Source organism: Phalaenopsis equestris, unplaced genomic scaffold (assembly GCF_001263595.1).
Source record: "Phalaenopsis equestris unplaced genomic scaffold, ASM126359v1 Scaffold000301, whole genome shotgun sequence".
Classification (NCBI taxonomy): Eukaryota; Viridiplantae; Streptophyta; class Magnoliopsida; order Asparagales; family Orchidaceae; genus Phalaenopsis; species Phalaenopsis equestris.
The window spans coordinates 1075252-1088253 of record NW_018164743.1 but is presented as its reverse complement, the minus strand read 5'-3'; the positions used below and the strand labels follow the sequence as shown (position 1 = coordinate 1088253).

At 35.7% G+C, this 13002-nt stretch overlaps 1 protein-coding gene across 2 annotated transcripts in view; it reads left to right on the top strand.

Moving 5' to 3' along the window:
- The window catches only part of LOC110025525 (protein FREE1-like), a 47247-nt gene that overhangs the window by 30299 nt on the left and 3946 nt on the right, over window positions 1-13002 (top strand). For both annotated transcript variants that reach the window (XM_020726066.1, XM_020726065.1), the window contains one exon: window positions 566-658. In XM_020726066.1, coding sequence (XP_020581725.1) covers window positions 566-658 — 93 coding nt within the window. The remainder of the gene's footprint in view (window positions 1-565; window positions 659-13002) is intronic.

Below are 13002 nucleotides of genomic sequence, written 5' to 3'. Positions count from 1 at the left end.
CTAGTTTCTGATGTAAATAGTTATGCTCAACATATATCTCTCCCGATTGCCTACTGTGCTGTTTGTTGCCTTTGTGACGAGTTAAGGGATGAGAATTAGACTTCTTTGTCAAGTCCTTATCTTTCCTCCTCTTTGTACTTGTTAGTCAATGGAGCATCTGTTGAATGAGTACTAGATGTTTGCGTTTTGTAGTGAAGCTGATGAGCTTATGAGTACATCACTGGTCATCACCTTTGTATTTTCATTTCATATTTTTATATTTTATTTTTCAACTAACAATGGTTGATATAGTTGAATTCCATTCTAGTTGTCATGAGTTCCTAGCTATAGTTGATCACCGTTCAAGTGCTACCCAGGCGCAGTTATATTATCTTTCTCAATCTCTTATGCTCATGCAATGTACCAATTCTACTGGTCCTTTATTTCCCGAAGTTTAGGCATGGTTTGATTCTTTTATTGGATTACTGCTTGTTCTATTTCATTCGTGATATGCTTTTGATTTAGATTGTTACCCCTTTAAACTTTTTTTCTCATGACTTCATATTTGAGGCCTGCGTGTTTACAGGAAGAAGTTACTCGAAGGCTGAATATTGCAAAAGAGTCCGTCGGAACATCTTCTGGATTTAACACCCATGAGGCGCTTGCTAGAAAACTTCAGGTTAAGGATTTTACTAAATATTTTCTGCTTGCACGTGGTTTATTAATTTTATCGCTTTATCTAGTAATTGGCAAACATGTACCTGTAATCTTAAGTAAATATGTCTTTTTATGTTCTGTATTATATTTCTAATTAGCACTGGAACTGTTACAATGGCTGGTTGCTAGAATGCTTTATGATTCTTTATCATGGTCCCATCTTGTATGAGACATGCATAATTCACCGTTTAGGACATTTTTTTAAAGCTTTTTTTTATTTTCATTTTTATTTTTGTTTCTAAATATAAAAACATAGTGCAGAAAATATGGCATCACTTATTTTTTGTTTTCTGGTTTATGATAGATTGACAAGATAAAATTATCTTTGGAAGGTTTCTACATTTGAAGAGCATTATGTGTTAATCTTGGTGCCCTCTAGAACTTTGCATTTGTTTTGTTATAAGGGGAATCTACATCGAGCAGTACTTATCAGAATTTTTTCCTTAGGATGGTACAACTGTTCAAGAGTAAGGATTGCAATTGCTGGGCCCCGCCCCTCTCTTTTGACTTCGAGCCTCTTTTTCGATCTTGATACCATTGCTGTTAATTTGCTTTCTTGCACTTTCTTATATATGTGTGAATTCGTCTGTGGCTTGTACTTGCTCATCTTGCTTGTTTGCTCGCTTGCATGCACTCACTACATCTGTAGCCCTGCTTACGTACTCTTGTGCATACTCGCTCACACTCTTTGTAATTGCAGCCCCTTGCTTATGCTCATATGCTCGCTTGATCACTCCTAATATCTTAGGTGACGCCAATCCATCTCTATCTCACTCGTGTGCTCGGTAGTTGCCACTGACTTGCAGCCCTCCGTGCTCACTCCCTACAGTTGCTCATGAGTCATCCCACAGTGCTACACACACACACGTTGTAATACCAAGTATTGTACATATGATAATCAATCATAATACTTAAGGTTGTACTTTATTAATAGATGCTTCAATATATGCATTAAAATGTATTTTTATGTTATTTTAGACTTTAAATCATTTTCAAAATAACTGGTTAATAAATAATAAATAAATAATAGAAAATATATAAAAGAAAAATTGGACCTATAAACTTTGAATAATTTTTAAGGGTTTGTTATAAGTCCGATTGACAAACCGTCTTACCATGATATAGAAAATGATGAACTCTAATTAGTATGTTTTTTTCATATTTTTACGATAAATATAAACATGAAATTATAAGGTTAATGATACAATTGTAATTGCTTAAGAAATATACATGTGCGAGTATAGATTTATTTCTTGAGCCGTTTAATATCGGTTTTGGAAACCATTTTTATCGAAGTATCTTAGACTTGATAAGCTATCTAATGCATATTTTTCTATTACTTTTAAAGTTGTGGATTTCAAGATATAAGATGTTTTATATAAAGTTTGCAAATGAATCCAAACAATTCTCATAATTGCACTTATACCAAAGGCACATTTTTTATATAAAATCCACCTAATTCTCATTTAAGAATCTTCCCATGCATTTTCTACTTTACCAAACCGTAAGGAAGAAGAGGAAAATAAGCTAGAAAGAGAGGGAGAGAGAAAACGAAGGAAGGTTTTTGTTGAAAAGGTTGACCGACTCAAGGTAGGCTACCGTTACTCTACCTCTGATTTCGGTGATTTTATCATTTTGCATATTTTCTAAACTATTTGTCGTATTTTGAAAACTTTCACCGAGTAATTTTTAATTTGTTGTTGTCTTTGCTATTCTGCATATTTTGATACATGCATATTGAATTTTCACCTGGTATTTCATATGTTTGAGGCAAATTTTTAATTTGAGTTATAGAAAATTTTATAAAATTGTAATTAAAATATACATATTATGAAATACTTACATAAAACAGACGATAAACATGCTTAATATGCAATTTCTATTTTAATTAGTGCATACAAATTTGTAATATTATTGCATACTGTGAATCTCCTTATTTTGTTATACACGCACGCCTTACAAATACACTGTGATGCTGAGCATATTTTAACTGCTTGAAATGAAAGATATTGTGAAATGTTTGTGCGTGTGCAAGAAAAGCTGACTACTATGATTTAGATTGGCGGAGATATGTTATCCTGCGCAGGAGAGTGGGTCGACGGGTTTTCCTTTAAATGGGTTAGTGGTGTAAACCTGATATATGTTGGGAGTTTTAAGGGGTGAATATGATTGATATGAGTGTCGACGGGCTGGGTTGAAGAATCCCATGTACCGTGCCACCGGACTGACTGTTTTGATAGTTTTTACTGACATGATATGATATGATACTGTACCTATTTTATTATGATTGGTACAAGAAAAACACCACATGATTAGCCAAATCACCTAACTTGTATATTATATGTATGATGATAGTTGTTCTTGAATATATGCATTTTATTTATTGCTACTATTGTGATTTGATACCATATTTTGGGCATATTTTACAGTATACATATGCATGTTCATTGACCTACACACTTGACCTACATAACTACTTGTTTAACATAAATGACAAGATTATGATACAGTCATGCATATTGTTTTATTTTCGTGCATTGATTTCAGTTGTAGGTTTTGTGTAACCTACTGAGCTGTTTACTTACTCTGGTTGCTTTTACATATTCTCAGGGAAAGGTTCAAGTGGAGTGAGTTGCTAATATTTGCTGATAGATGCATATTTTATGCATGTATTTTGTGATCATGATAAATTTATATGTCTTGCTGGAATTATTAGAAAATCATGATAAATGTATATAAATGTTTTGGATGTAAATAGTTTTGATGTTCATAGGAAAATGAAATGATAACGATCTTTAGTTTTTTTTTTTTTACTATTATCGGCGACTTAGTAGCTCTGTGTAATGAGAAATAGAAGATAAAAGAAATTTCTTCCAAATAGATCTTGGGCAAAATAATCTGTTGCGCTCTCGACTTGGTATAATCTATTACCATATATGGTTTATATCAAGTTGGGTCGTGACACCCACCCACCCACAACCGTAAGGCATACCATCACCTTTCTCCCATAATATCTATGATCAAAGTTTTCTATCTAATCCCCTATCTCTTTCTCCAAAGTAGTGCCATATTCTCGCTTATAACTCAATGAATTAGACCCTCCATTGACATTAATGTAAATTTAATTGTACAATATTCTCATATGGGCGTAGGCATTTCACCTACTTTTCTTCGGTTTTAATAATAAAATACATCACGACGCCTTTTCTTTAGATACACTAACATCATCAAGTTCTCAAAGTGGGTCCCGACTATACTATTTTTACCTTGTTATTCAGTAGTCTTAAACTTCATTGTTTCAATCATTATGTTGTTCAAGATTTTGTCAAATAGATAAAAGATTTTTTTTCATTCCATTTAGTTTCAAAAAAAAAAAAAAAACTCATGTTTACACTTTCGAAATATTTATATTTCAGCCAGATGATATGCTACTCAAAGAGTGTTCTCACATTGAGAGAAAAATATGATGAGTTGCTACTTCATTACTGATCTAGCTATAGATAAAGATTATGTCAAGATATGTTGATGCAATTTGTTTGATAAAATGATCATAGTTGTTAGGCAAATGCTCAAAGTTAGAAGACATTTAAACATGAAAAAAAACACTATGGATTAATTGTCATCACAAAAAATTTAAATTTCTTCTTACTTTGAGTTTTTGCCTTACAGCTTTGAACATTTTGTTTTATTATCCCGATTCAAATTGCATTAAAAAATCTTGGTATAAATTTTTGTTTCTAGCTATTTGACAAAAGTTGATTAAAGTATTCTTTTTCGACAATTTTATTTGTCTTTCTACTTTTGTTTTATTGCGTACAAATCTCAAGTGATGACAAACTCTTGGTCTTCAACATTTTGCCGCTCTCTTTTGACTTTTTTGCTTCACAGCACTTTCTATTCACCAACTTCCCACTCCTAATCAACCATCCTTGGCAGCTTGCTCTTAAGGGTTGTCGGAGGATTCATGGTTATGGTGGCCATTCTGGGGGCGGACATGACTATTGCTGGAAAACTTTCCATCTTTCCCTTTTTGTAGCAGCACCAATCATTCTCCTAACATTGCTAGGTGAAATTTGACACCATTTCAATTGTAAAGTAGTTTGACTTTGTGCGCTCTTTTTGGTGTTGTCGATCGGACCACTCTTTCTCTAGAAAACAATGATTGATGACTTCAACATTCCAAGTCATTGATCTCAATGTTTCATGTTGTGCCTTCATCGGGATTTATTGTACGTAGTTGTTCTTAATGGTATGTCTTGGTCGTTAGAGCTAGGTGCTTCCAACCACATGATAGGTCCCATCCACCTTTTTTTTTTTGTTGATGGGTGCCCTTCTTTCATCTTTGGGAAGGGCATTATACATTCTATGAAAACTCATTTATTAAATGTTTTATATGCTCCACAAATTTGTATTAACTTGCCTTCTATTCATTGCCTTATAATACTTCCAATATTTTGTAATCATTTATCCCTCTCATCATGTCTTTTAGGATATCCATGAAAATAGAATAATTGGCACTAAAGCTGGCGGAATCTACTACTTGACAATATTTTACCCTTGAGCTTCACTATTACTTCATTAGAGACCATCTTCACCTTCGAAACGATGATTTAATATTGGTAATTATCCTCTCCTTTTGATGCTCATTAATTGGGATCCATAGGAGTATTTGTTGGTCTGTATTTCTGTCTCCTTTAATAAGTTAATAATATATTTTTTCTGCTTCTTTGGATCTAGCAACTTTCATTCCCAAGAAGTATCGTAAAGTTCCAAGTTCTTTGATCTCAAACTCAGAAGCTATTTTTCTTTTATTGTTTCAGCTTCCCTTGCGTCTTTGCCTGTAAGGATAATGTCATCTATATATACAATAAGGATGACTATCATATTTTCTTGATTTGATTTCACAAAGGGTGATCAACTTGACACTAATAGTACCGATTCACACGAATAATTTTGATGAACCTTTCAAACTATGCTCTTTGGGATTGTGTTTCAACCCATACAATATTCTTTAGTTTGCACACTAGTTGATTATTTGTGTTGTTTTTCAATCCTGAAGGTATCTCCATATATATTTCTTCCTCAAGATCTCCATTATGAAATACATTTTTAATGTCTAGCCGATTTAGAGGTCAATCCTGATTGACAACAATGACAATAATACTCCTATTGTGTTGAGGTTCACCACTGGTGCAAATATCTCATGATAGTCGATCCTATATGATTGAGTGAACACTTTTGCTACAAGTCTAGGCTTGAATCTTTCCATGCTTCTTGTTTTGTATTTAACAGTGAATACCTTTTTGCAACCTACAGTTCTTTTCCCATGTGGCAGAGTTATGATTCAGTTATCATTCTTTTCAAGGGCAAGAAGCTCTTCTTCCACAATATCTTTCCAAGCAAGAATAGATAAGGCCTCTTGGATTAAAATTAAAACCTACACATTATTCAAGCTATGAACAAAAGATTTGTAAGAGGAAGATAATTTTTCATAAGTCGCAAATTCTTCTATCGGGTGTTTTATGTATTCTTGTGCTCTTTCTTCCTCTTGGTGTCCATGATGCATCGACCTAACCCCTGTGTGAATACTTGGGGAGTGTGGAGTTGGTTTTTGTTATTTGCATTTCAGATTTTGCATATTGTTCTTCACATGTTCATTAGGTTTTTTTTCTTTATGGTGTACACATGGAGTTTTTAGTTTGTGAGAGCCATGGGAGGATTTAATGGAGTAATATCTTCATTTCAATTTGATTTGTGATAATGGGGGAGAAGAGTAAGTTCATCAGAGATATAAGGGAGGTGAGCTTGAGTTTCTTAAATGGTACCCTAAATCTGGTACTCTCTCTAAATCTCCTCCTAAATGTTAGATTGGGGGTAATATGGTTGGTTTTCAAAGAAGGTGACATCTGTGGAGTCGCGAAATTTGTGCTTCTGGAGAGTAGCATTTATATCTATTTTTGTTTGAAGAATAGCTCACAAAGATACATTTAATTGACCTGAGATCATCAAGTTTGGTCTGATGTGGTTGATGTAGATAAACAAAGGCACTACAAATAAAAATTTTTAGTGGTAAGTTAGAGGTGAAAGACTGAATATGGGGGTAGGATTTTATGAGGGTGTTGAGAGGTTTGTTAGCATTTAGCACTATGTTGTACATTTTGTTTATGAGATAAGTTAATGTGATAATTACATCCCCCAAGAAGTATTTGGGTGCATTGTGAGTGAATGAATTGAACTAGCAACTTTGAAAAGATGTTTGTTATTTCTTCCAGCCACACCATTTTGTTGGAGTGTGTCAACAAAAAAACTTATATGAATAATATTATTTTTGGATATGTAAGGGCCGCAAGTGGAGTTTTTATAGTCTTTTGCATTATTGGTCTTAAGAATTTAAATTTTGTTTTGAAATTGGGTGAGGATCATTTTGTGGATGGTTTCAAATATGTTGGTTGTTTCAGATTTTTCTTTCATGAAAAATGTTTAAGTAGGTATGGTGTGATCATTAATGAAGATAATAAACCAACTAACATCATTTGTAATTTTTATTTTTGAGAGCCCTGGATATCACTACGAACCATGGTGAATATGTTGGTTTGCATTTTAGACTTGTGTGCACTTGTCAAGTGTGTTTATCAAGTTGGCAAATTTCACATTAATAAGAATTTAACTTTTTATTGATAAACAAATGGGCATATAGATTTTTAATATAATAGAAGCTAGGATGCTCAAGACGAAAGGGCCATAATATAACTCGACTCTCATGAAAAAGAAACATAGATTAAAAACTTGATTCAAAGATTTGTAAATGTTGAGACGATCCTTTTGAAGTGCGAGTCTTAGTAAGTAGATAAAGTCCATGATATATGTTAGCACTATCAATAACCTTCCCAGAGTCCATCACCCAAAATTCACATAAATTATTGTAGAATTTAGTTACATGATTGATGTCATGAGTAATTTTACTGGTAGAAAATAAATTGCAGTTAAATTTAGGAACATAAAGAACAAATTGGAGAATAAGATCCTTTGTGAGTTTTGCACTTTCTCTTCCTTCCACAGATGAAAGAGAGTCATCTGTGATTCTAAATTCAGCATGGTCCTTGCAAGAATGGAGGGATTTGAAAACAATAATATCACATTTCAAGTTATCAAATGCTCCAGAGTTCGCTATCCAAGGCTCTGATTCTTTCTGTTGAGATCAAAAATAGCAGATGAAAGACTATCATGTTGTGTAAAAAGCTCAAATTATTGTCCCAGAAGCCTTTGGAGAGCCTCAAGTTGTTCCTTCCTAAATAGACCATGTTCATGAGACTCGTCTTCCTTTGATGTTGTTTTTGCCTGATTTTGCTCATCACCTTTGGTTTTGTTGGGCTTTCAATCTGTAGGTTTTCCATAATATTTCTAACACTTCTTCAAATGATCATGTTTCTTGCAATGTTCACACTACGGTCTTTTCCTCTTTGATTTTTTGTCTAGATATGATTCGTAAGTGTATAGAGTTGAGTTGTCAATATTTGATGTAGTGCAATTAGCTGTCATCATGAGTTTCTTCCTACTCTCTTCCCTTTGTACATCACTAAAGGTTTTATGAATGGAGGGAAGATGCTTGGATCCCATGACTCTTCTTCAAACTTCATCTAGTTCCTTGTCGACTCTTAAAAACAACTTGAAGGTTCTCTTCTATTCAATAATGTTTTTGTAAAGAGCTATAAAAAGTAGAGTCTTGGGAGCACATTCATGGGTATGTTTCATACATATCTAGTTAAAGCCAATATTTGGATAGTGTTGAAGTATTGAGTAACATTCAATTTAGCCAGCCGCAAGCCATGTAATCTAGTTTCCATTTCAAATAAATCAAAGTTGTTTTCAACACTTGAATAATTTTTTCTTGTGGAAACCCATATTTCTTTTGCCATTTTATATAGAAGGAAGTTTTCTCCAAATTCTGTGGGTATGGACTTAACAAGCCATGACACAACCATGTGATTTTCAATCTTCCAAGTGCGATGTTTGGAATCGGTAATTTTTTATGTAGGATTTTTTTGGGTGAGATGATCATCTTTTCTTTTACCATAAATGTACATGAAGATTGATTGAGACCACTGGAGAAAATTGTTGAATTGCAACTTGCTATTGGTGATGCAGGAAGAGAATTTAGATACTGTTGAACCCAACATCTTGGGTTTAGCATTAGAAGTCACTTCTAAAGAGAAAGAAGCAATAGTTTTCATATCGTATTTGTTCGTCATGATGAGGTGTCAGTAGGAGCTTCACTTGGGATTTCCACTAGATAATCTCGTGGATTTGGGATTCCCACTAGAAAGAGAAAGAGCGGAAGCCGTAGATGTATTGGATCACCTCGAAGATAATTCGATTCACAAAGGAGCTTGGATGGAAGCAGGAAGATGCCTCTGCACGGAGTGGCAACTTCTTTTTTTGGGAACTTTGGCGTAAGGCAACAGATTGGCTTAGGAGTTGCACCTTGCAGGGAAGGATTGATTGGGAGTGCGAAGGATACGATTTGCGAACGAAACTACCGAACGAAACAAGCTGGCAGGTAAGAAAGCAAACAATAGAATGAGTGGACAATCCACACCAAGGAGACGGAATGAGCGGACGATCTGTGCGAAGGAGGCGATTAAGTGGAACAGTAGACTATCCGTGCGAAGGAGACAATCACCTGTAAGGAAGTAAATGGGCGGAAGGTTCGTGCTTTCAGGTAAGGAGACAATCCTGCGAAGGCCTGGTGGTTGCAGGCAAGGCTTCGACCGAGGAAGAAGAGGTAGGGTTTTTTTTCTATCTCTCTGTCGGCGCGAAAAGGGGGAAGTTTGTTTTGTTCAAAAGTTGCCTGTAAGAAGCTGTTGGTCGCCGATATATAAATATGAAATCAAACTAACCTCATATTTTTCACAATTCAAATGAAAGAACGCTCTACCTCAAATCCTGTATCTATCCCGAGGGATAAACACAAGACTTGAGGATGAGGCTTGATCAAATAAACTAAGAAATATATGACATCTGTTTGGTCTGCGAAACCGTTTTATTTGCCGACAAGTTCCCCTATTTAATACAAAGAATTAAATAGGGATTATTTTAGGCTGGGTTCAGAAAAGCTTCTTATAAGGGCAAGCCCCTATAGTTAATTACATCTTAAATGACCGAACTCACTTAAGAAAACTCTCTTCAAAGAGGTCAAAAGAATAAGACTTTACAATGAAATCGGACCAAAGAGTTTCAAATGGGAAAGACTCAAATTTAGAACATTGTTGAAGAACCCAAATGAAGAAGAACTAGGGGAGGTCATAAATCCGGAGGCGAACCTCGGTGACTTCCCAGTCTATCCTATGGTTTGACTTCAATTTTGAGAAGAAATTATTCAAGTGTTTCATCTTGCCAATTTTATTTAATTAGGGCTTATACTTGCGTGACACCGTCATACAAGTCGCCTAGAAGATATGAGGGTTTATGTCGTATCGGATCGTACCGGATCCCAACCTCAAACCCTAGAACGAGTTAGGGCTTAAATTGCACAGTTTGGTTGTGCAAAGACCTAACAGATAAAGTGCGAATTTATGCCGCGCTAAGCAGATTACCTCAAAATCCTATGGCTTGTTGTTTAATTTCTAGGAAAAGAAATAGTTTTGCTGGGAAAGACATGTTCTGCTGTTGAAGATGGTCGTGCTGCCCACCGCTTGCTCCAAGCTCCTCGTCATGAAGAATTCAAGTTTTTTAGGGTGTCCAGTTATGATATCAAATTAAACGGCTTTATGGTTGCAGTCCTCTAAATGTCCTATATAAAAGAAGGCTTGCTTAAAGCTATATAATATAAAATGTGCAATACAAGACAAACAGTAGAATGCATGTAGAACAGTAGTAGACAAAAAACAGGAATAGTATAACATGTTATACAGAAAGAACAGTAGCAAGTAGAAAACATGAATAGTATAACATGTTGTACAGGAAGAACAGTAGAAGGTAGAGACAAAAATAGTATAACATGTTATACAGAAAGAACAGTAGCAGGTAGGAACAGGAAAATGAAGTACTGTAAAATGTAAAGCAAATTTGTACGCCCGTAAAATCCACTGTTTCTTATGTATAGCAAGCCTAAATGCATCACAAAAATCGAAGTCTGGAAGAAATGTCGTCCAGGAAATCCGAAGAAGAGTGTAACAACAACTCATGATAGAAAACTCGAGAAAATTAACGAGAAAAGACTCAAGTAAAAGAAAAGAAAAAGAATCCACAAAAATCTTGGAGAAATCCCGAAAGAAAGGAAAAGTAACACGAGTGCCCTGTCCCAAAGCTTCGATAAAACAAAACAAAAAAAGTTCGGGTGAGGGGGACCGCAAGCACTCGTATGGGGCTAGACTCAGATATATATTTATACTCGAGGGTTCGCGAAGGCTGCTCGATCACCCGCTCCTCGTTCATCCGAATGTATACACCCCGCCACTCGTCTAGAAGTGTGTTTTGATGTGGGAAATAGGAGTATTATTAATTCTGGGAAATAGGAGTATTATTTACATGCATACAAATTTTAAACATGCAAAGAAGAATTATCAATTTTTGTTTCGTAGAAAAGTATGTTTTTGCTTGAAAAGGGTTTATCAAAACTTATTATTTTTGTTAGAAATTTTCATTGTCCACGAGTCGATTACGCTGTCGGGCGTGAAACTGCCAACAACCTGAGGAGTTTCGAGTCAACTCCCGCTAGACTTATGTCGGTGAAGGATACCGTTATTTTATTATTTATCAAATACCTGGATCTTGATGTTATAGGATATGGCATCTTTCCGCTCTATCTTCGGTGTGCCTTTTTCATCACCACCGTACGCCCCAAAACGACTACTTGCGACCTTGCTTGATGGTTTCACGTATAGAAAATGTTATACGTGGACACTTAAGCATCGAACATAAGCATCGAAAACCGAATCAAGAAGCAAGGAAAAGAAAAGAACAAAAATGGGATGAGAGAGAGGAGAGACTGATTCACCTAAAACATCGAAAAGAACGAAGGATGAATCAGCCCTCAAAGCTCGTGACAAAAAGACTTGAAAAGGAAGACCCGAAGATCCTTGAATCAATCCGAAATTGATATCACTTTATCACTTTTAGAATTGGACCAACCCGAGTCAAAATGACCTCCTAACGTCGATATCCAAAGCCCAACGACATCTTTTATGAAATTAATTCATCCCAACCAAATGCTTTTTCCAAAATAGGGTTTAAAATCTCCCAAACTTCAAAAGAAAGTGGCCTCGGGGAAACCACCACTAACATTTCCAAACTCATTCCGAAATTAAGATTCCCCAACTTTCAAATTAATAAATATTCTCATGTATCAAATAAGCATAAAATCTTCTCATATAACTAAATAAATGCTCTCTGTCGGGGTCAATACAAAGAGTAAAACTCTCGGCCAAGGGAACCCACAAGGGAAGGCAACTACTAAGGCTCACGGCTAAGGCGACCAAAAAGGAAGGTGGGAGCTGTTAAGGCTCACGGCCGAGGCGACCAAAAGAACCACCCGTGGCTACTATGCTTCCTCGACAAACATAAGAGGATAACTAAAGTGATTATAATTTTTGAGATGACAAACTTGATTCATCAATAACATTCGAGCCATTCAAGCCTAGCAAGAAGGACCAAATCACACCAAACAACCTCCAATAGGTCTCTCTGGTAAGGACCAAAAGGGGAGCAAATCTCAATGGTGAGCTCACGGGTAGGACCAAAGGGGGAGGCTGATTCAACCACATCACAAACCCACGGCTAGGAACAAACCAAACATCAAACTGCTGCCTTATAAACTTCCAAACCAATCCATCCAAACCAGATAACAACTTTCGAATAAGGACTACACAGCACGCCCAAAACTGGCTCTCGGACAGGAGCCAAGGCAAGCAAACCGAACTCTCAAATAGAGCCTAACCGAGCCATAGCTGGGGTTCAAACTCAGGTTACAACAAAAGGGTAGAAAACATCTCCATATCCTCAAGACATCAAAATATAGAACTACCATATGTTGTGAACAAGAACAGCCATGGAGTTCCTCTAAATCAAAATAAATTCCTTCACCATATGTATACTTCGACCAAACACCCGCAAGATGTCAAAACCGAGCCCAGCAGGGGCCAAAACCGAGCACAACAAGGCTAAAATAGGACCCAAGCATTGATATAAATTTAGACTTTAATAGAAATTACAATTCGAGCCACCTTAAGGTGAAACCGAGCCATCCAAAGCCAAGGAACAACCTGTATGTCTAAATATTCCAAGCATGAAACAATTCCAACAGATATT